Source organism: Mytilus edulis, chromosome 6, assembly GCF_963676685.1.
Source record: "Mytilus edulis chromosome 6, xbMytEdul2.2, whole genome shotgun sequence".
Classification (NCBI taxonomy): Eukaryota; Metazoa; Mollusca; class Bivalvia; order Mytilida; family Mytilidae; genus Mytilus; species Mytilus edulis.
The window spans coordinates 39,848,342-39,874,473 of record NC_092349.1 but is presented as its reverse complement, the minus strand read 5'-3'; the positions used below and the strand labels follow the sequence as shown (position 1 = coordinate 39,874,473).

Genomic DNA, 26,132 nt, shown 5'->3' with positions numbered 1-26,132 from the left:
TTATCAAATTTTGCGGTCGTATAAAAAAAAATGTATCTGCATTCAAATACTCTAACAAGTCATTATACGTTTAACAGTTTAAAATTTACGTTAAACCACAATGTTTACTATAGGTCTTGGAACAGTATATATTGTCAATATATATGTTCCTGTATATATAGGTGTGTCATTTTGTTGTTGTTATATTTTTGTATATATCCAATTATTGGTAATACAGGGGCGGATCCATGCAGCTATTTTTAAAAGGGGCGATCCCAACCCAGGAGAAAAAAAGGGGGGTCCAACTATATGCCCCAATTCAAATGCATTGATCGTCCAAAAAAGGGAGGGTTCCAACTCCCGGAACTCTTCCCCTGGATCAGTCACTGTTATGTATGTGTAATAGTAGGGTGATTATTATTATTATAAATATGATAGAAACATTACAATTTAATATTTCAACGCAAAAAATGCAAAAAATCTGCTCAAACTTCGAACCCTTTTAAAAAGAATCGATCACTTACAGTTGTGTGTGTTCTCTTGATGGAACTAAGTTTGTTATTAAATGTAGCTAAAAAGTATATAGTGATGTTTCACTTTTTTTTTTCATTTAAAAAGATATTTTGAGGTATTAGGACGCACTAAACCAATTTCATTTTTTGAGGCGGAAAGTTGCATAAATTACACCAAATAACAAAAACCATTACTTTGTGTTGGTTTGAAATGTCATTATCACTGGACTAGTATATATTTGTTTAGGGGCCAGCTGAAGGACGCCTCCGGGTGCGGGAATTTCTCGCTACATTGAAGACCTGTTGGTGACCCTCTGCTGTTGTTTTTTATTTGGGCGGGTTGTTGTCTCTTTGACACATTCCCCATTTCCATTCTCAATTTTATTCTCGGGGATTTCCTGTTTTTTCCACCCTAAAAAACACGGGAAATTTCGCCTAATATTTTTTCATCCTTTTTGGGGGCGTAAATCAAATATTTTTCAGAAATATATATCACAATATATAAAAAAACAAGATATTGATATACAAACAAAAAAATCTTGTTTTTATTTTAAAGTTTTTCTCATTCAGTCTTTTTGGAAATTTGCCCTTCTGTGGAAAAAAAATTGGGCCAATCTCATTTAAACATTAAAAATGTAATTTTTTGGATCACTTACATGTTATTGAAAGAAATTTCTTACATCAGACCTACACTTAGTTCAAGAAAGAAATACTTGGAGCAGTTATTTCGTTTGAATATTTTTTTTCTATCAGACCTACACTAAAATAAAATAGGTAGTTACATGAAATTACTACCACGAGCATTTAACCAAAAACTCTATTCAATAAATGTTTGTCAAAGTTATTGTAAAATAATCTTTGATGAAAAAATTAAATTAATCATGTTGAAACAAGAAACTTTTATGATACGATCAAATTATACAGATGTGTATTCACGATTGACCGTTTAAATCCTAAATTAGAAGGGGATTTTATAAACCAGTACACACAATGATTAATTTTCCCATATATATAGGTGTTTAAATTCAAGATCAATGTGAGTATATAAAAGAATTTTACATTGTGTGGTTGATATTGATTATTGAAAAAGTCAAAAAAGAGAACAGGACAACAAGTGTTAAAGAGATTTATGTAAGTAATGAATACTATCATGATGATTGAAGTTTAACATAAAATATTCTTAACTTACTGAATGTACCATTCGGGAAATTACGCATACGTTTTAAATGAAGCTCGTGTTTAATGAATTTATGTTTAGCTACGTTATTTGGGATAAAATGGCGATGTTTTCAGGACAAAATTTGTTCTAGGTTCAGACAAACATTCTAAAGCATGACAATACCTAGATATGCAATAATTAGATGCATTTTATGTTTCAGAAAAATTAAAAACATATTAACTTGAGTTTACTGTGCATTATTTAAGTGTTTCCACAATGGTAACTATACAACAGAAAGTTCAAGAAACTGAAAAGGCGATTTCGGTCCAATCTAAATGGTCGGATTGTTATAATTTGAATTCCTCCCCCTATATATATAAAGCAAATTTACAGATCTAAAATTGTTGGGTTGATGTTTAGACGAGTTGTATATATATATATAAGTCACGATATCTCAGTAGCAGGGGTTCGAATCCCGGCTAGGGAAGAACAAAAAAAAATCGAAAGCAAATTTACAGATCTAACATTGTTGGGTTGATGTTTAGACGAGTTGTATATGAATATTAATGTACACAGCCATGTATCACCATCACTGCTGGTGATCCGATAGATAAATCTGTTGTAGAGTTGTCACTGGCTCAGACGTATATATATGTACACAGTCATGTATCACCATCACTGATGGTGATCCGATGGATAAATCTGTTGTAGAGTTGTCACTGGCTCAGACGTACTTATAAATATAATTATTTTCTGTGACTGTATCTTACATTGATTTGTAGGATCCTTTACTATAGACAATTTAGCTGATCTGTAAAAAAATAACATCTCCATGCCTTATATATCATGTACTGTAGTACGACGCTAGATTAAAAACTGACATGGAAAGGTAACACCCGGCCACCGAAAGCTTCATTTTCATGAAGCCCGGGTGGTCGTGTGGTCTAGCGGGACGGTTACAGTGCAGGCGATTTGGTGCCACGATATCTCAGTAGCATGGGTTCGAATGCTGTAGATCAAATTAGTATAAGCGAGAAACAGAACAAAAACAACGAAATGAAATAAAACGACATATATCGACACGAAACATGACGAAACCAAACAAAATGTTGATGGTTAGAAAGGAAACGAAACAGGGTAAAACGTAAAACAAAATGCAGAATCAGAAACAAAATCAAAATATTTTTTTTAAGAAATGACGCCTTGAAAATCTGTGTGACGTCAAGCATTAATCCTGACTGATGCTGGTTATAATGGAAAATATGATGCTATATCCATTACAAAAGTGGAAAAAAAATTGGTAAGATTACCTTACCCGTATTTGGTAAAACTTTTTGGAACTTTCAGTCCTCAATGCTTTGTACTTGTTTGGCTTTATAACTATTTTGATCTGAGCGTCACTGATGAACCTTGTGTATAAATACAAAACGCGTCTGGCGTATTAAATTATAATCCTGGTACCTGATGACTATTTACACAACTGGGTCGATGCATCTGCTGGTGGACGTTTTGTCCACGAGAGTATCACCAGCCTAGTAGTCAGCACTTCGGTAAGGGGCACTAGCTGTCGAATTCTCAAATTGACTCAAATTGTCATAAAGTTTTTTTCGACAGTTAATGTTTAAAATTGGTATATTTCAGTTATATATACGAGATACGAGGTTAGACATTCTGTTACCATTGTATCCTCTAATATCCTCCTTAATATATACATTGTACTAGACCACACCCGTGATATCGCGGGTCCGTGACTGAATTAAAGTATATAACTATGCGCAAGCATTATTTTAGTATTAGTATTGTCATCTGATAAAGTCATGCCGATTATAAGATACACAGTTTTCTCTGCTTTCAAATCTTTCTGTTTGAACCCGTCGAACTGGAACTTATCAATTATTGGTAACATTAATTATTTGGAAAACAAAAGGTCCTGGAATGGAGTATTTTTTAATTAACAACATTGTCCTATATTAGTTATAAATAAAGTTGAATTCTTTGATTCGTTGTTTTACGTCATGCCCGCTAACAAATTGAAAACTGTACCTATACGCCTTATTTTTAGTCCAGATTTTTAGTATTCGTATTATTATCTTAGAAAGTCTTACTGATTAAAATACTACAATAGGTAACAATTCGACAATTTAGTAGTGTAAACCCTGTGATTATGACCCGTGTATATAGCATATTAATCCTGAATACACCGTTTGTTGGCGCGCCTGTCAGATGCGGAACGTACAGATAAGGTAATAGGTAACAGGTGAATATACTATTGGTATCGGTATCGGACTTGACCCGGAACTTTTTAATTATTGGCAATATTAATTACGTGGAAAACAAAAGGGCCTGGAGTGGTGTAATTTTTAATCTACACCTTTGTACTATATTAGTTATATATAAAGTTGAATTCTTTGATTCGTCGTTTTTACGTGATGACGGCTGACAAATTAGACCTCGTAATTTTAGTATTATAGATTCAATACATTTCGACTGCCTGGATAACAAACCATAGATTTGATGTGCATGCCCGACTAATAAAAACTAACAAAAATGAAACAAGATGTGAACAAGTCAATGTATGAACTTCAACTAATAACGAACAAAAACCATAACGTTTACTAACTATACACAAATGATAAAAGTACTGAAGTACTAAACATCGGACGACTGCAAGTTTTGGTAGATGGTGACAAGCACTTGTCTCAGGATAAAATCACATCCATATACCTGAAAGCTAGGTTAAGGTAAATGCTAGATATATTTTTTTCTGAAACAAGTTCGTGTGTGGATGATGAATAAATGACAAGGAATTCATTCTCCCCGTAATAACTATTCTATTGAAATGATATAATCGTTTGTTATCAGTATACTCTGGTTTGTTGATATATATCATATTGATTTTTTATTAATTTTTGTATAACGTTTGTCTATGTGTTGCATATTTGTTTTGACTATGTGGTATGGGCTTTGCTCATTGTTGAAGGCCGTACAGTAACCTATATTTGTTAATTTCTGTGTTATTTTGGTCTCTTGTTGAGAGTTGACTCCTTGACAATCATTCCATATCTTCTTTTTTTACATATGTAACTTTACAGAATTTTACAGAATTTTCAGAAGTTAATTTATAAATACTATATTTTTTTTCTACTCATTATCTTTCTTGGACGTAGAATTTTGAAGCTACTTGAATGGACTGCACTCTTTTTCAATTTCGCCTTAAATCTGACAAAAACTTATTTCTATAGCAACGGTAAACCGCTAATGAATATGCAATAGCTCAATTAATTACCTATTACATTTTGTACGCGCAGTACCCCATAGAAAATAATAGATGTATTCCGAAAGACTACAAAATCACTGAAAACATATCCATAATTATACATGAAACATCAGGGGTTGAGATTGCGCGAAAAAAAAATTGCTCATTACAGGTAAAACACTCCGATGTTTTCAAGATTAAAAATTCAAACCAATATTTTTTTTATTTACTATGGATTTTTTTTTTAAATTATTCGTCGTCTAGGCGTCATAATGATGTAACTCCTATTTCACACCTCCATGTTTTAAAGTTTGAAAGTGCAAAATCATAAATATTTGACTGAAGTGTAGATTTAGTTTTTGTAGGCATCGAATTTATTGACACCAAGAGCAATTCCTTGTTCACTTGTATTTTGAATAACATGTGCTTTCAAACATCCTTTCGGTATGAGACCACAATGTAATGAAATGTCACAGTTTTTAGAAACTGTTTTCTATGTTTCTATTGAAGACGGACTATGTATATTGGATTTCTGTAACATCTCTAATTTAGCAATGTAAGATTTGCTGAAGTTACTCACAGACGAGTTCAAATATAGCAAAACTTTTCAGCGTAGTATTACCAAGAAAAATTTGAATATATTTTTAAACCAAACCATCTAAAAACATAGTGGTCCGGAGACACTCCACAATAAAAATATTTTTTCTGAACTTTCGGTGAAATTGCAGCAATAGAAACGTTAAGATATGACAAAAACTGGATGCATGTAGAAATATATAAAGATATATATGGACTTGAAGTTTTATTCAATTTCTTATTTTAGTATTGCTATTCATAATGCCACCAAAAAAAGTAGAGACAAAAACATCAAAACCTGCGGCAAAACCAGCAGGAAAATTAAATAGTACTAAAACAGGTGCTACAAAACAAGGATCTACAAGTAAAACAACAAGCAAACCTACAGATAAAAAAAAGGAAGAGGCGGCTCCGGTTAAAGCAGCTATTGAAGGTAAATATGTTAATACTTGATTTACATATTAATTAATATATCTCTTTTCTTTCTTATCTTTTGGGAGGTACACATTGTGTATTTATAAAATGCTCTTCTGTCAACAAAGAATTTCAAAAAAACATAGAAACAGAATTTAAAAACATTGAAGATAAAATGTTATATATAAACACCACTGACAAACCTTTTACACTATCAGAGGTTAAAATTGTTATAAATAAACTAAAAACAGGTAAATCTTCAGGACCTGATAAAATCTTCAATGAAATTATTAAATTCAGTAGCCCTGTTACACTTAAATCTTTTACAAAACTTTTCAATGCTATACTAAAATCTGGATGCTATCCTAAACTATGGGAAAACTCATATATTATTCCAATTCATAAATCAGGAGACAAATATGATTTAAATAACTATAGAGGAATTGCCTTAATGAGCTGTTTGTCAAAAGTATTTAGTGCATTGTTAAATAATAGACTAAATAAACTTATGGAATCCAAATATAACCACTCACAGTTTGGATTTCGAGAGAATCATAGAACTTCTGATAGCTTATATATTCTTAAAGGGAAATTCCGCGATTTTTTACTTATCATCTAATTATGTTCATCTTAACATAAAAAACACATTTGCAAAGTTTTAAATTTATATTCCTTCTAATAACGGAGAAAATCAAGTATTTGTAACTTTTTTGGTTGAATTCTCGAGTGGGTCGTGACGTATTAGCCCGATTTATTGAATTCTGGGAAAAAATAAAATCTGTTTAACTCTTATAGCTTATCGACAATATACGTAATTAAAAGCGCACAGCTGACGAATGGTCGAAGTTATTAACCACAATATAAGAATAAACGAAAATGAATATGCATATATGTACCGTTTTGTATTGATTGAATTAAACTCCTATAAAATTATCTCTAGTAATTGTTTTTGAAATTTTAATTAATTATTGTTGAGATTTTTTTCATAAAATATTTATTGAACATTTTTACTGATATTGAACTGAAAATATTTCAGTTCTATTTACCGTTATTGTTTTGATAATCATTTCAATGCAACTAATGTGTGAGCAGAGTGTGTATATTATTTTGTAAAGGTCACTGTATATTTCTCGGCTTGAGGTCAATTCGTTTACCGTATAGCTATTTAGCCGCAGGTGTGAGTTCAAGCGTACACAGGTATAAATGTTGTTATTTGGAAAGGATAAACAGAAAGGATTAGAAAGAGTATATGCTGTCACGATGTAAATACACTAAGATTTAATACACGATGAGAATAAAGATACAATAATTAAATTGTGTAAATTAATTGAATATAAAATTCAGATTCGTAATTCCGAAAGTGTATAAAAATAAAAGGAAACAATTTTTGATGACTTTCTTAGCGGCAATTGGCGTAAAGATTCAAATATGAAGCAAAAAATAGTAGTTTTAATATTTAATGAAAACTAAATGCAATATTACCCAATTTGATATACCATTGTACATCTGTTTGATATCATTGACTTTACCGGAATTTCTTAATTTGTATTCAAATCTGGCTGTGTTTAAATGCTAATAAAACTATTGCAATTTTAAAGTTTTTAATTGACAAAAAAATACAACATACAAACATGCATGATTTTTTTTAGTTTCTTTTTAAAATTTTATTCCTACATAATTAAATTCATTTGAATTCAACTTGCATCATTTACACGATTTTTTTGTGAAAAGAATACCAATTATCTAAGCTAAGGCATTATTTCTTTTGAGGATTTTTGAGGATTTTTTTAAAAATTCTATGATAATATTTGTGCAATGTTGAACATGATAGCCGTCATTAATCCAAATAAGTAATACAGTAGTTGTAATAAAAGTTATATTTTAGTCATGCATAACTGATATTGACGAATTTATAATAGTTCGTCCATACATCGTTGTTCATGAAACAATCATTATTAGTATATACATGTAAGTTTCCTGACGTATAAGAGCCATTGAGGATGAGCTCCAGAGAAATCAGACTAGTGGCGTTTCGTTCATTTGTTTGTTGGGAAAGGAGAGGAAATGCAACCGCTTGTACAGATTTACCATACAAGCATTCATAGTCAACACAATCAGAAAGAGTTCCCATCGTTAGAAGGGGAATATGAAGGCTTCCAAGAATGAACAAGTGACATGTCTAACTCTGAACAGTTAGAAAACAGACTATCGACATCGACCGCTTGTTCTTGATATTTGAAATTATGATAAAGTGATGAGTTCTTGCGTCTGACAAAAACTAAATTCCTTCATGGTTATATCTTGCCATACGTTTATATTGGTTTGTAAGGTGATAACTCAAAATCGTTATTTGAAAATCCTGTTTGTGAGATGTAGACTCATTTCAATACAGAAATTTCGTCTATATATTTCACAAGTGTATAACACGGAGAAGCTCTGAAGGTCCATTACTCCCATTTTGTTTGGGTGTGAACCATCGATGTTTACAGCAATATCAAAGAATAAGGTGATGATGGTAGAAAGAACTATGGGCGTCATGTGGCAAATATTACATGCATATCGGACAATGAGTTGTCAATCTGTATGAAAAGATTTCCAATACAACCATATTATTGAAAAGGAATGTTTACATGCTATACTCTCGTACTAGTATTACAGGGTTCTTGTGGCGTTCACCTTAGACACACATCGTTTTAACGATGTTTAAAATTAAATCCCGAAATTAATTTGAAACTTTGATACTAAAAAGTTTCCCAGCAAAATATTCACATCCCCTGGGGATAATTAGTGTTCGTCCAGTGGCATATATAACAATTGTGATGACGAATTCCTTCCTTTGTTCGAGAACAATCTTATTGAAATATAAATCTGTGATTTTCCTAGGTCCACAGCTTCAATGAACCAAAGCAAAAGTTATATATCGACCTGTATTTAAATCAAATTGGTTCTCTTCTTCTTTTGGTATACAATAGTCTATCATCGACATTCGATGATTACATACTGTTGGCATACGTGGACTAGTCTATTTACAACACTTTTACCCTATTTATTCAAAATATATGTTTTTTTTTCTTATGTTCAATGTATACATGTATATATTTAAAATTGCGCTATAGTTCCGTAACTTTCTATCCAGTCGTATAAACGAATCGTCGGCAAGTGCGTACATTTTTTTAAATCAATATTTCTGGTCTGTTCCAATCTGTCCTTCACTATTGACAATGACTATATATTACATTTTCCCAAATTCACCCTTGGAAAAAATATTTAAATAGATTTTATTTTTTGGGTATTATTTATATTTTTATGAATTATATTCTTTACACCAGAAATGTTATTTATAAACAAGCGTATGAGTTTAGTAATGACAAGTAAGACAGAGTTGTATATTATACATCTGATAGTTCAAAATGGAAAGTTATAAGTTATCAGCCGTGTACACTGATCAATACCTGCAGAAGTGAAACGATGCATGAACTTGGAAGTCCGACAGGAAATCGCTTGAATACCTGGAAGTGTCACCTCACACCCCTCACAATACCTTTGGAAGTAATACCTTTAGCCATGCTTGTGATCAGATGAGGGAAGATCAAAATATATTTGAAAAAAGTTTATTACTTTAAAGAATTATGAACAAATTAGATTTTCGAAAACAATTTTCACGGAACACTTATTTATGATTTCAACTTTGACTTTTCACCTAATTCCAATATCAACAGTTTAAAAACAACAGACCATGGTAATTTAAAAAAAGTCGGATAAAACAACCGTACGATTGACAAGATATCGACACGCAATTACGACTACATCGGTTACTTTAGTTTTGTTTCTTTGTGGTTTATAGACATATCGTTTTTATTTATCGGGAAAGAAGACAAGATGGCGGATCGCAAAGAATTGATACTCTAAATTTAAAATCGATGGTGATCGCTTATCTAGCGGAATAAAACTTTAATATCTATGAATTTGAGCATTTTTATACAGAATGAACATAATATCAATTTTTGATTTTTTTGCGAAGTTTCCCTTTAAATCTATTATAAATAAATACCTTCATAAAAATAAAAAGAAAATATATATTTGCTTCATAGACTTTAAAAAAGCCTTTGACTCTCTTTGGCGGCTAGGACTAATGTATAAATTGTGTAAACTAGGAGTTGGTAAACACATCTTTAACATCATTAAAGCACAATTCAATCATACTCTTGGTTCTTTCAAACATAAGAATTCAGAGTCTAGTCATTTTATTATAGATAAAGGTGTAAGACAAGGAGATTCTTTAAGCTCCACTTTATTTAATAATTTTATTAATGACTTAAGTCAGATATTTGAAAAGCAAAACTGTTCCCCTGTAAAACTTATAAATTCTGACATAGGAAGTCTCCTATTTGCAGATGATTTAATCATATTATCAGAGAGCGAAAACGGTCTGCAAAATAGCTTAAACAATCTCTCTGTCAGAGTATTGTGATAAATGGCAATTAACAGTTAATACAAAAAAATCTAAAACCATGATACTACAAAATAACCCAAGTAAAATAAATAAACCCTTTTTGATATTTAAAGAAAAATACCTTGAAAAAATATATGAATATAAATACCTTGGATGTGTTATAACATCTAATGGCAGTCTAACTAGTTGTAGTTCAGATCTTGCAAAAAAGGCAAGAAAAGTTTTATTTGCTATTAACTCTTACTCATCAGGCTTTGGACAACTTCCTGTGAGAGTGTCTTGCAACCTTTTTGAAACTTTGGTCAAACCTATTTTAACATATAATAGTGAAATATGTTATATGGACACTTATATTCAATTTTATAGAGCTAAACTCCGAGCTAACAAAAATAGCTCAACACCAGATGCTATTCATTTTATTGATAAAACTATTTTAGAAAAAACCCAGCTACATTTTATTAAACAAGTACTGGAGACAAAAAGAAGCTCAACAAATCTAGCTGTTAGAAATGAACTAGGACTTCTACCATTATAAACTTTCATAAAAACCCAAACTATGATGTACCTATCTAGATTAAATAATGAAAATCTAAACCCACTTCTTAATGAAGCCTTTAAATTAACTAAAAGTTTAGATACTAAGGGAACATACTCTTGGTATATTTTTGCAAAAAATGTGTCACAAGATATAAATATTGACATCAAACTTATTGAGGAAACTAAAACTTTAAAACAGACTAAAATGTTAAAACCCCAATTAAAAAAGAGTTATATCAACTACTATCAAACTCTTATTGATGATAAAATAAATAACTTAAACGAAAATAATAAAATATATCTATATAAATTTCTTAAATCTAATATAAATAACCAAATGAAATACTACCTATCACACCCAAGTAAAGAAACAAGAAAAATGTTAACCAAATTTAGAATAAGCGATCATTGTCTCTTAATAGAAACTGGACGATATACCAAAATACCACGAAATGAAAGAAAATGTAAAATATGTAATATCTTAGACGATGAATTTCATTTTTTCTTTACCTGTAAAATAAATGAAAATAAAAGAGAAATCTTTCTAAAATATTATATACAAAAATATGTGAATTTTAATACACTTAATTTTACTGATAAACTCGTGATTATACTAAATCCATCAACACCAAATGATGTAAAAGCAGTTGTTTCTTTTATTAAAGAGTCATTAGAACTGAGGAAAGGAGAACAATAACTGTTTTTATCATATATCTATTATAATATTGTCGAGTTTTCATTATGTTTGATCATGTTTGTTTTGTATTTGCCATAACCTAAATTGGTTTTTGTCTGTTTTGCAAATAAAGAATTATATATAAAATTTGTATGTTTGATGGTCATTGAATTTGATATTTATGACGGATTCGATAAAACTTTTACATCTTCAACATTTTACTTGTTTGGCTTTATAATTATTTTAATATGAGCGTCACTGATGAGTCTGTGGTACCTTTGATAACTTTTACACCACTGGGTCGAAGTCACTGCTGGTGGACGTTTCGTCCCCGAGGGTATCACCAGCCCAGTAGTCAACACTCCAGTGTTGACATGAATATCAATAATGTTGTCAATTTTCTAAATTTCCTGTTTACAAAAATTTTGAATTTTTCTAAACACTAAGGATTGTCTTATCCCAGGCATAGATTACCTTAGCCGTATTTGGCACAAATTTTGGGAATTTTGGATCCTCAATGCTCTTCAACTTTTTACTTGTTTGGCTTTATAAATATTTTGATATGAGCGTCACTGATGAGTTTTATGTAGACGAAACGTGCGTCTGGCGTACTAAATTATAATCCTGGTACCTTTGATAACTTTTACATTTAACGAAGTTATTTCATAATTAAGCCCCGTTATTATTCCTATTTGCCGTTATCCTATATGGCAATAAATAAACTCATCATAGATACCAGGACTAAATTTTGTACATACGCCAGACGCGCGTTTCGTCTACAAAACATAAGTCATATTATGAATGTTTTCTTTTCTAGTATGTTAGTAATTCATCATAAAGATAGATTGTCAACAAAGTACGAATCATCAAACGCTTGTATTAAGACTTTTGCAAAACAACACAATCAAAAATTCACGAAAAATACAATTTCCGTCCAATCCACGAAAATTGGTCTCCAGAAAAATAAATATGCAAAAATGGCTACTTCCGATTTTCTCAAGGTCACTTCTGGTTTACATTTTTCAAGGTAATACCCACTCTTTTGTTAAAGGTCATATGGCTTTATAATGAACCATATATTAAGACATTTCAGGGGCACTAACTCCTATAATATGACATTAGACTGTTTAGACCAAATGTAACATATCTTCATTATATTAAAGATAAACATTTTGAACTTATATGTATATATCTTTAAAAGTGTCGGAGAATATGCAAAAACAAGGAAAGTCAAAATTGAAAACTTGACCTTGAACTTTGACCTTGACCTTTATTTATTTTTTTATGAACCCAGGACATCAAATACACGTACCTATGTCTGTATTATTTACCATTCTTTTGATAAATTGACATATCACTTATGTCAAATTCAAAAAGGGGAAATAAGTGTCATATGGAGTCTTCAAAGTGATTCGGTTAAAACTTGACAAATCAGCCTGAAGATATAACGATCAATTTAGTAAACTAAATTTGTCGCTTTCGTTTACGGTTACGGAGATCTTACCACAAAGAAAACAGTGTTTGGAGAGATAACTCCAACAATAAAAAGTCTTGGACTAAACAGGGTCAGTCTCAAAAGCGCAACAACTGTTCGATGTCATATGCAAAAAAATCTATGTGACAACTTGCGAAACCACAAAACAAGTTTTGAAATTTGACAGAAGAAGAAAAGAACAATATTCAGAACTAATACAATAGGTCTTTCCACAAAATATTGGAAAGACTTAATTAACTGCATTCTTTTTATTTAATGATAAATATTAATTTTTTTTTTCATATTTCAGTGGAAAGCATGCCTATCAAGCAATTAGGAAAAGTACTTGCTCCTGATCCGGGACATAACTGGTGTAAATCTGGAAAGTATGTTATTATGAGGAGTTTATTGATGGTGGTATATGTATTTTAATATAGTTATCTTTGTCACATCGTGACAAGAAGATCATTAAAGAATTATATAAAATGCAATATCGGTCAACATGTTGCTGATAAAGGTATTTTGAAATAATCTTTCAAACATGCAATTCGGCTCTACAGAGAGGTATCCCTTTATAATTTTGAAATATGAGAACAAAATTCTTATAAACATTCACACTTTCCAATCTAGTGTTTGAAGAGCATATTTAGTTTGTTATTTTCTTTGCATGATATTGTGCTTTGGTCATATGTATGCCACAGACTTATGATTCAAAAAATTAATTTTTCAAAATGACAATCTAAGATATGTCTGTCACATAAATTTTGTTAATCATCATGATTTCTTGATCTGTTTCAGATGGCCTTGCTTGTTAGACCCAAGCACTACAGCTGGAACATTTCTAAGGTACAGGGATACTAATTTTCTACAAGCAGTATCTCCAAAGGAAATGGAAGCAGACCGAATAAGGAAGGCATTGCTCGGAGGTCTGAGGTATATCTTATAAGGAAGGCATTGCTTGGGGGGGGGGGGGGGCGGGGCAGTGGCGGATTCAGAACTTTTCGGGCCCTCTGACTGCCTAAGGGGGGCCCCGCTCCGGTAATGCTTAAGTGATTCCCAACTAAACCAACCACTGGGTCGTCTGAGGTATATCTTATAAGGAAGGCATTACTGGGAGGTCTGAAGTATATCTTATCAGGATGGCATTAATGGGAGGTCTGATGTATATCTTATAAGGAAGGCATTAATGGGCGGTCTGATGTATATCTTATAAAGAAGGCATTAATGGGATGTCTGAGGTAGTATCTCATTGAGATAGCATTGGAGATCTGAGGTAATATCTCATAAGGAAGGCATCACTGGAAGGTCCGAGGTAATATCTCATAAGGAAGCCATTACTGGGGGGTCTGAGGTAATATATCATAAGGAAGGCATTACTAGGAGGTCCTAGGTTATATATCATTGTGATTGCATTACTTGGAGGTCTGAGGTAATATCTCATAAGGAAGGCATTACTGGGAGTTCTGAGGTAATATCTCATAAGGAAGGCATTACTGGGAGGTCTGAGGTAATATCTCATTGAGATTGCATAACTGGGAGGTCCGAGGTAATATCTCATAAGGAAGGCATTACCGGGAGGTCTGAGGTAATATCTCATAAGGAAGGCATTACTAGAAGGTCCGAGGTAATATCTCATAAGGAAGGCATCACTAACAGGTCCAAGGTAATATCTTGTAAGGAACGCATTACTGGGAGGTCTGAGGTAATTTCTCATAAGGAAGGCATTACTTGGAGGTCCGAGGAAATATATCATTAGGAAAGCATTACTGGGAGGTCTGAGGTGATATCTCATAAGGAAGGCATTACTGGGAGGTCCGAGGTAATATCTCATTGAGATTGCATTACTGGGAGGTCTGAAGTAATATCTAATAAGGAAGGCATTACTGGGAGGTCCGAGGTAATATCCCATACTGAAGGCATTACTGGGGGTCTGAGGTAATATTTCATAAGGAAGGCATTAATGGGAGGTCCGAGGTGATATCTAATAAGGAATGCATTACTGGAAGGTCCGAGGTAATATCTCATTGAGATTGCATTACTGGGAGGTCCGAGGTAATATCTCATAAGGAAGGCATTACTGGGAGCTCTGAGGTAATATCTCATAAGGAAGGCATTACTGGAAGGTCCGAGGTAATATCTCATAAGGAAGGCATTACTGGGAGGTCTGAGGTAATATCTCATAAGAAAGGCATCAATAAGAGATCCAAGGTAATATCTTGTAAGGAAGGCATTACTGGGAGGTCTGAGGTAATTTCTCATAAGGAAGGCATTACTGGGAGCTCTGAGGTAATATCTCATAAGGAAGGCATTACTGGAAGGTCCGATGTAATATCTCATAAGAAAGGCATTACTGGGAGGTCTGAGGTAATATCTCATAAGAAAGGCATCAATAAGAGGTCCAAGGTAATATCTTGTAAGGAAGGCATTACTGGGAGGTCTGAGGTAATTTCTCATAAGGAAGGCATTACTGGGAGGTCCGAGGAAATATATCATTAGGAAGGAATTACTGGGAGGTCTGAGGTGATATCTCATAAGGAAGGCATTGCTGGGAGATCCGAGGTAATATCTCATTGAGATTGCATTACTGGGAGGTCTGAAGTAATATCTAATAAGGAAGGCATTACTGAGAGGTTCGAGGTAATATACCATACTGAAGGCATTACTGGGAGGGGGTCTGATGTAATATCTCATAAGGAAGGCATTAATGAGAGGTCTGAGGTGATATCTAACAAGGAATGCATTACTTGAGGGTCCGAGGTAATATCTCATTGAGATTGCATTACTGGGAGGTCCGAGGTAATATCTCATAAGGAAGGCATTACTGGGAGCTCTGAGGTAATATCTCATAAGGAAGGCATTACTTGAAGGTCCGAGGTAATATCTCATAAGAAAGGCATTACTGGGGGAAGGGGGGGGGGGATTTCTGAGGTAATATCTGATTTAGATTGCATGACTTGGAGGTCTGAGGTAATATATCATAAGGAAGCATAACTGGGGGGTCTGAGGTTATATCTAATTAAGAAGGCATTACTGGGCTGTCCGAGGCAATATCTCATTGAGATTGCATTACTTGGAGGTCTGAGGTAATATCTCATAAGGAAGGCTTTACTGGGAGGTCCGATGTAATATCTCATAAGGGAGCCATTACTTGGGGTCTGAGGTAATATCTGATTGAGATTGCATTACTGGTAGGTCTGAGGTTATGTCTCATAAGGAAGGCATTAGTGGGGGTCCGAAGTTGATTTCTCATAAGGAAGGCATTACTGGGAGGTCCGATGTAATATCTCATAATGGGAGCCATTACTGGGGGTCTGAGGTAATATCTAATAAAGAAGGCATTACTGGGCTGTCCGAGGCAATATCTCATTGAGATAGCATTACTTGGAGGTCTGAGGTAATATCTCATACTGGGAGGTCCGATGTAATATCTCATAAGGGAGCAATTACTTGGGGTCTGAGGTAATATCTGATTGAGATTGCATTACTGGGTGGTCTGAGGTTATGTCTCATAACGAAGGCATTACTGGGGGGTCGGAGGTGATTTCTCATAAGGAAGGCATTACTGGGAGGTCCGATGTAATATCTCATAAGGGAGCCATTACTGGGGGGTCTGAGGTTAAATCTAATAAAGAAGGCATTACTGGGCTGTCCGAGGCAATATCTCATTGAGATTGCATTACTTGGAGGTCTGAGGTAATATCTCATAAGGAAGGCTTTACTGGGAGGTCCGATGTAATATCTCATAAGGGAGCCATTACTTTGGGTCTGAGGTAATATCTGATTGAGATTGCATTACTTGGTGGTCTGAGGTTATGTCTCATAAGGAAGGCATTTCTGGGGGTCGGAGGTAATATCTCATAAGGAAGGCAATACTGGGAGTTCCGAGGTAATATCTCATTGAGAATACATTACTGGGAGGTCAGATGTAATATCTCATAAGGAAGGCATTACTGGGAGGTTTACTTTACTACATTGGTTAGAGGTATAGGGGGAGGGTTGAGATCTCACAAACATGTTTAACCCCGCCGCATTTTTGCGCCTGTCCCAAGTCAGGAGCCTCTGGCCTTTGTTAGTCTTGTATTATTTTAATTTTAATTTCTTGTGTACAATTTGGAAATTAGTATGGCGTTCATTATCACTGGACTAATATATATTTGTTTAGGGGCCAGCTGAAGGACGCCTCCGGGTGCGGGAATTTCTCGCTACATTGAAGACCTGTTGGTGACCCTCTGCTGTTGTTTTTTATTTGGTCGGGTTGTTGTCTCTTTGACACATTCCCCATTTCCATTCTCAATTTTATTTTTTATATTGGGAGGTCTGAGGTAATATCACATAAGGAAGGCATTACTGGGGGTCCGAGGTAATATCTCATAAGGAAGGCATTACTGGGAGGTCTTAGGTAATATCTCATAAGGAAGGTATTACTGGGAGGTCTGAGATAATATCTCATTAGGAAGGCATTAATTGGAGGTGTGAGGTAATATCTCATTGAGATTGCATTACTGGGAGGTCTGAGGTAATATCTCATTGGGATATGCAATCGTTGATTAAATCGATTGCATATTTAAATATGGTGTGAACGCAGTGGTTCAGATTGGACCGATAGAGATCGTTTTGATTAAAGATAGTGTGAACGCTAACTGGTTTATTTAGATCGATTCAAATTAGATCGATTAAAAAATGCTAGTGTGAAGTTGACGAAATGGTCCTGGTAATACTAATTGATATCTTATTTGAACTGTATTCAATTCAATTTCTGATCATACTTATAGTGCATAAATGAACGAAGTGTACTAGGTCTATATTTTAAGGGAATTCATGCTTTAGATTTTCGTATAGTTCTTTTTTTGTTTAAACTAATTAACCATCTTTTTTTTAATTACTTAACACACATTCCAAATATACGAAATAATTGAGGCGGAGACATTTCCCCGGAACTGCTTATAACACTTTTAACATGTAATTCCTATTTTTAGATATGGCAAACCATTGGTAATAGATTTAGGCGAAATTGACAGATTTGATATGATAACAACACAGATCAATAATATACAGGATGGTTTAATGGAGAAAATTCTAAATAAAAGTATTCTACAGGTAGAAAAGTAAGTTGATTTGTACTTTGAATTGACATTTAAAACTCTAAAAACACACTTTTATTAGAGTCTACATATTCCTGTCTCGTTTGTGATTGTAACACATATTCTAAGGTTTCTGTCAGTTAGATGTGAAAGGTAAATATAGTGAATACTCTAAAGATAAATAAAATGAAAATTCTAAAGGTAGATATAGTGGTAAATATAGTGAATACTCCCAAGGTAAATAGAGTGAATACTCTAAAGGTAAATATAGTGAATACTCTAAAAGTAAATATAGTGAATACTCTAAAGATAAATAAAATGAAAACTCTAAAGGTAGATATAGTGGTAAATATAGTGAATACTTCCAAGGTAAATAGAGTGAATACTCTCAAGGTAAATAGAATGAATACTCTAAAGGTAAATATAGTGAATACTCTAAAGGTAAATATAGTGGTAAACATAGTGTATACTCCCAAGGTAAATAGAGTGGATACTCTCAATGTAAATATAGTGAATACTCTAAAGGTAAATAGAGTAAATACTCTAAATATAAATATACTCTAAAGGTAAATAGAGTAAATACTTTAAATATAAATATATTGAATACTCTAAAGGTAGATATAGCGAATACTCTTAAGGTAAATATAGTGGTAAATATAGTGAATACTCTCAAGGTAAATATAGTGAATACTCTTAAGGTAAATATAGTGAATACTCTCAAGGTAAATTACCCAATTACCTTTAGAGTATTCACTATATTTACCTTGAGAGCATTCACTCTATTTACCTTTAGAGTATTCACTGTATTTACCACTTTATTCACCTTTAGATTGTTCACTATATTTACCTTTAGAGTATTCAATATATTTACCTTTAGAGTATTCACTATATTTACCTTTAGAGTATTCACTATATTTACCTTAAGAGCATTCACTCAATTTACCTTTAGAGTATTCACTATATTTATCTTGAGAGCATTCACTCTATTTACCTTTAGAGTATTCACTATATTTACCTTGAGAGCATTCACTCTATTTACCTTTAGAGTATTCACTATATTTACCACTTTATTCACCTTTAGATTGTTCACTATATTTACCTTTAGAGTATTCAATATATTTACCTTTAGAGTATTCACTATATTTACCTTTAGAGTATTTACTATATTCACCTTTAAATTCTCCCTCGCCCTGCTCGTCCGAATTTAAAGCATTTAATTTCTAATTCAATAGGCTATAAACAAGACAAACACAGATATAGGATTAGTTGCTCGCAGTAACATCTTATTTTCTCTTGCGATACAATATTTTATTTTACTGAATTGAACATATTTCTTCAATCGAAACATTATATAAACACATGACATATAACATTGTTCCTCTTTCGCATCGTTTCTTTTCCCCCGGCTAATGCCTCCAACGCCTGTACGTACAATAAACATAGCAGCAACTGCACATATACCTATGTGACCAACTTCAATCCGACGTAACTGCGAGCACCTTCGATACTAATACATTAAAATCCCAAACTTTATATAGTACCTTTAAACCCCACCCATAAAAACCGCCAAAACTTTCCTCGTGCCTCCTGCACCTAACGTCAAAATTATAAATAGTACATACTGTTAGGGAGCTACCATTTAATTTTTATGGGGGGGCTAGGATGAAATTTGAAAAAAATAGGCAGGACAGGAGTTTTGAGTAAAAAAAAAGGCAGGATGAGACACTTGCCAAAAAAAAAAGTCAGGACAACAATTTAGGTAAAAAAAAAGTCAGGATAAACTAAAAAAAAAAGGCAGGACCGAACAGAGTGAAAAATAAAAAGGCAGGACAGAGATTACAGCTAAAAAAAAATGCAGGACAAAATTTTTCCTCCTAGCCCCCCCATAAAAATCAAATGGTAGCTCCCTTACAAAACCAGTATCCGAACTAGTTATACTAGTTCCCATCTGTAAATATTAACTACAAATAGCAAACGGGAAAAACCCTATTTCAAACGAAATAAAATACATTTATAGTACTCACTATATTTACCTTGAGAGTATTCACTATATTTACCTTAAGAGTATTCACTATATTTACCTTTAGTGAATATTATCAAGGTAATATTATGACTGTCTTAGATTTGTAGTGAGTGGTGGGCCTTGTTCCGAAACGAAATCCTTACTATGACTGAGATAATGACCGGACACAAATAGTTGTACTATTTTTCAAACTGTACCGCTATTTACAATAACACATATGACGTCATCAAAACAAAGTTACTTTGATGTCAGAGTGAAGTTGCAACAGGTGCTTGAAAATACAATAATGCAGTTAATAACTTGTAAAACGGTTTAATCGATTTTCGTAGTGTAAAGTGTTTTTGTTTGCAAAGCTTATAATTCCATACAATCTCAGTATTACTTCTTGAAACATTCAGGGCAAAATCGTGAATTCTGAACGTTACCCAGACTCTTTCTTACATTGAAACGCAATTCATTTTTACCTATTTCTTTCGACAATATTCTTGTCTCAAAGCAAAAACATTATTGTTGAAGACCTTCCATCAACTATCAAGATGAAGAATAGGAAAAAAAAACTTTGGCCATTGATCATTTGTATTCTTTCTATGAATTGACTTTGTGTGAGATAAGGTCCTGTGCACGTTTACTCCATATTCTTTTATTTTCTGTTTAAGAGTCTGAATACGTATTCATGCAAGTTTAATCCTTCAATGTAAAAGGTCATATGGCAATACATTGACGTTTTTTTAAAGATGATTTGATACTGGGAAATTGGTGGTCTTACTTTAATTCAAACCATGTCAACTATCTAGTTTTATCTACAAAAAAATAGCCAGTTTTGTATTCTTTGATATCAAGTTTAATTCTTTATGCAGAAACGACAATTTTTTTTCTATGTCCAGTAGCATCGTATATTCTTAAAATAGTTTCGCGTACAATGTCTGGACATCGGTGGACTTGCAAAATTGCAAAACCACACTTTACAAATGAAAATCAACACTCTGCAGACTATAGTTATAAAGTAGGACAATAAATGAACAAAAGACAAACCCGGAACACAGAAGTACAAACAATAGACCATCAACTCTGAAAACTAAAATAAAATAGAAACATGGATCACAAAAAACATGCAGGGGCGATATCACAGAGTGAAGAGAACTTGCTTCTTGCAAGACACTTTCCGTGAAAACAATTCAGGTTGATATGGAGACAATCTTGTTTCATTTTTTTTTCTTTTTTTTTTTTTTTAGAAATTTCCAACATGAGGCATTTGCCTCAATGTAGTTACGGCCCTGAACATATTTGATATCTTCTGAAATAATCTAATTAAAAGAAGGTTTTAACATTATGGAAAATATATTAATAAAAACTATTGAGCCTTTTGTATAGTATATAAACTCAGAACAGTTATTCGTTCAAAACAGTACAGAAGTCTAGAATATGACTTCATAAATGGAAACTCATATTCAAATCTTTACTCCGGCATCTTAACAATATGCCGTGAATTAATATATTGACCGTACCATTATTCTTAGCTGCTATTTGATATTGTCACTGATTTATCTGTTGCGAGACATTTTCAGGCTATGGGTCGTCAGTTTTAAAAAGCAGGCCAAAGCGGACGTACCGCCGACAAAGGGGGGATAAGCATTTTTCTAAAAATCAAACCTCCCCTTTTTTTGTTAAAAAGTATGTACTTATATATATAATAACTAAAGCAATTGTATAAATTTCAAGATTTTTATAGTTTCTCAGTTTGAATATATTGACATGAATCATTTGACATCGTGCTATTATTGAAGAAGGATATATGTTATCCGAAATATCTAATACTTGTTCATGTTATAGTTATTTAATGGTGATGTTGTACCCTTTTTGACTTGTTATATATTATATGTTTTAGTGTACAGAATCATATTACATGATCCATCGCCCTGTAAGATTAATCGTTGACTATTTATTCAGTCATTTTTTAAATAACTAAAGCGTACATCTATAGATATCTTCCGTCTTAAATGAGCAGGATTATTTATGTCAGTTTGTTTATTCGTTTTCAGACATGTGAAATAAGTTATTAACAACCATGCAATTTTTATTTTTTAATCTTTCATCCTTTTTTTTTTGGTAGAAAAAACTAGTAAAAAGAAAGAAATAAAACAAAGGTCAAATGTTGATAATAATCAAAGATATTATTGTTGTAGCCTCAACATGGAATTATATGTTACTTTTCCAGTTCATATTCATCACAAAATGTTGTTTCGCAAATTAAGTATCACATCAAATAAAAAGGGAGCCATTTTGCTAACTTCATGTGAGTTCGCTTCAGATATGATGGAACACATACTGTGATCTAAACAAAGTTTTTATGTAAGAATGAAATAAACATAAACATTATATATAATTATTTATTACCAGTAAACAAAGAAATTTTACAGCAAATAAGGAAACACTGGGATTGAACATATACTCAAAGACCCCAACTTGTACTTTTGTAAAAATTTGGACGAACGAAATTCGGTTTAAGTCATATGATAAGTCTCTAGATACACAGATTCTTTTTACTGTACCTGTTCAGCAAAAGTATCTAAATGATAAACTTTCATTCTATGTCGTAGAGTTTTATTTATAGGGGGAAATGTTTGGGAATGTAATATTTCGATATCCAATAGGGAGCAGTTATGAATAAAGAAAGATGCAGGGTATACATCGAAATGTATGTCAGTTATAACTTGTCTTAACTAGGGGCTATCATCAATTTCATCATCAGAACTATCATGTGGTTCTACTTTTGAGTCATCAAAGCCATAAATTGGAAATGTTGTAACCATATTACTTGCATAACCACTGACATGTATAGCAGTTTTAAAACTTATCGAAGGAACAACTTCTTCATATTCACTCCTGGTGTCTACCTTTAATCTACAACGAAGTATGGCAAGCTGTATTGCCCAATTCAATATACATAGGCCTATATAATTCAAAAAAAAAACCTCTCATTTATCTTTTTGACCAAAGATCAATTGTTAAACATAGATTACACTTTCATCACTTAAATATAACTTTAATTTCTAATTTCACTCCCAATAATAACCGGCTGTAGTTTGAGGACCTCACTTAAATATAACTTTAATTTCTAATTTCACTCCCAATAATAACCGGCTGTAGTTTGAGGACCTCAAACTACAACCGGTTATTATTGGGAGTTCCTCAAACTACAGCCGGTTATTATTGGGAGTGAAATTGGAAATTAAAGTTATATTTAAGTGATGAAAGTGTAATCTATGTTTAACAATTGATCTTTGGTCAAAAAGATAAATCAGTGTAAAATGTTGACAAATATAATGCCTATCAATGTGAATGTATATAGTACGTTATAATACGCATCCAAAAGACATCCATTTTAATTTCATGGAGCTAAACGTATAAAAATTCAACCGTTTAACAGTTAACAAATGAATAAATACATGTAAACTTAATTTTAGAATGATTTCATTTAATTTCCTAGCGAGCAACTGTTACACCCAGAAAATTGTCCAATTTGATTTCTGATGTTGTAAAAAAAAACAGCTGACGTTGCAATTTCAATTGTGACTTCAATCACGTGCAGGCAATATAAAAAAGAATCATACATGTATTAGAAGAAATTTTAAATGTATAAATTTCTTATGTAACTCCAACCTTTCTGCATAAAGGTTTTGTTCTTGGGTTTTCAAAAATAATTGCTGTATTCAAGTAGATTGGAAAACTACCAAAATAGTTTTTTTTAACATTATTAAGGCATTGATTTAAACTATCAAAGATTAGCAAAATCTGACACTAATTTTCCATTATTTCATAAAGCGTATTCAAAATCTATAAAACTGCACGAGTCGGAGAAATCATCGCGAGAACTTATCAATCATTTCCTTACGTCCTATCACAAGGATAAACCAATAGAAAAAAATGCATTTTGTTTGAATTTGAAACATTTCAATAAACAATCAGAAGGAAATCTTTGTACATTTAACTTTTAAATGCATTATAATTTGCAAAAAATATCCTGATATTGTTAAAAAAAATATGAAGAAAGACGAGAGTCTAACAAGATTCCGCACATCTATTCAACGTTTACTAATAGAAAAAGGTATATAAGTATCAATAATCCTCCACAAAATAGAGTATTTCAAGGATGTCACTGTACGGCCTTAAACAATGCCTATACCGCATATTCAGCCATTGAAGGCCCCGAAATGACAAATGCAAAACCATTCAAACGAGAAAAACTAACAGTCTTTTTAATGTACAAAAAAGAACAAAAAACAAATATGTAACACAGTAACAAACGATAACCATAGAATTACAGGCTGTTGACTTTGAAAAGGCACTTACATACAGAATTTTACGGGGTTATACATATTACAGGGAACCCAACCCTCCCCTAACCTGGGACAGTGGTGTAACAGTATAATACGCTTCCGTCCAATTTTCAATTGTATAAAATGATATATTTATATGCATATTTTATATTCATATATGTTTTCCTCTTAATTTCACAGTGAGTCTGTATTTTTCGTGTTTTTATACGCCCGTCTTTTAGACGGGACATATTATGGTATACCGTTGTCCGTCCGTCCGTCTGTCGTCCACACTTCGGACAATAACTCAAAAACTCGTTTTTTTTTAATTTCAGATTTTAAGTTTTTGATTTATGGGGCTTTATTCATAAAAAAAGGGGGATTTTCAACACTTCGGACAATAACTCAAAAAGGCTTTCACCAATGTCCATGAAAGTTCAAACTTTGGTGAATTGTTTATATCTATTGATGTAAGCTTCCTTTAATTTTTTATAAATTTCAGATTTAAGTTTTAGATTTATGGGGCTTTACTCATTAAAAAGGGGGATTTTCAACACTTCGGACAATAACTCAAAAAGGCTTTCACCAATGTCCATGAAACTTTGGTGAATTGTTTATATCTATTGATGTAAGCTCCCTTTCAATTTTTATAAATTTCAGATTTTACATTTCCGTGTTATGAATTTTTATGCTTAAAAAAGGGGGGATTTTCCAATTTTGGGACAATAACTAACACCTTCACACAATTTTATGCAACTTTGATAAATTGTTTATATCTATTGACATAAGCTCCCTTTCCATTTTTATAAATTTTAGATTTTACGTTTTCTTAAGTAATGAATTTTTATACTTAAAAAAGGGGAATTTTATGAAACTTTGGTGAATATATTAATGTAACATCCCTTTTAATTTGTATATATATTTCTAGTTGATCATATAAATTCATTTAAAGCATAAAAGACAAGTTAAAAGAGCAACGGGCGTATCATGCGCTAAAGCGCAGCCCTTTATTTATGTATATGTGTCACATCTTTATATTTAGTTAAATGGAAATAAAGATATCCATTACCGCTTTTCTGTATGTTTGCAGTTTCGAGACATTGGTTAAAGAGGAAGACGGCGATGAGTATAAACCGGACAAATTTACTGGAGGAATGGCAGACCAGTTTGTATTTCTTGTGATCATTGCTGGCGAAGTACCCCCACCAGACGCCTCCAACAAAATGTTTTATATATTGGTCAACTGATCTCTATGTGAAATATGACTTTGAAGTGCAATAGATGTTTTTTTTTAAATTGTTAATGACTATTTATCTGCACATAAATAAACGAAAAAGAAGTACAATAAAAAAATGTTCTGGTCTTATGAAGACCAAACATTAAAATTCAAAAAATGGAAAGATAACGTGTAGTAAAAGGAGGCGAATAATACCAAAGGGATATTCAAACTAAAGTCGAAATAAACCCACAATACAAAGGAAAAAACAGAAATGTACTACCCCTGAAACTTGTGACATTCTGAAATTGAAACATGTTTTTCATGACAAGGTATAGATAAGACTGTTCTCGGTATAAATAACACAAACATTAAAAAAAGCACAAAGAACAACACGTTTAACTCAAACAAAAACAACACGAACATTTTAAAACACAACAAGGTACTCTGGTAGGGTCAG

At 32.6% G+C, this 26,132-nt stretch overlaps 1 protein-coding gene across 2 annotated transcripts; it reads left to right on the top strand.

Annotated features, from left to right (window-relative positions):
- The first annotated feature begins 1,414 nt into the window (after positions 1–1,414).
- On the top strand, positions 1,415–25,755 carry LOC139529100 (IQ motif and ankyrin repeat domain-containing protein 1-like). Of its 2 annotated transcripts, none has more exons than XM_071325373.1 (6): positions 1,415–1,527; positions 5,730–5,915; positions 13,347–13,422; positions 13,835–13,969; positions 18,013–18,141; positions 25,547–25,755. In XM_071325373.1, the coding sequence occupies exons 2-6, from the start codon at positions 5,744–5,746 to the stop codon at positions 25,701–25,703; spliced, it is 669 nt and encodes a 222-aa protein (XP_071181474.1). In that variant the 5' UTR covers positions 1,415–1,527; positions 5,730–5,743; the 3' UTR covers positions 25,704–25,755. The 2 variants fall into 2 exon arrangements, with proteins under 2 accessions (XP_071181474.1, XP_071181473.1); XM_071325372.1 differs by having other exon boundaries at positions 1,519–1,622.
- Positions 25,756–26,132: the final 377 nt, after the last annotated feature.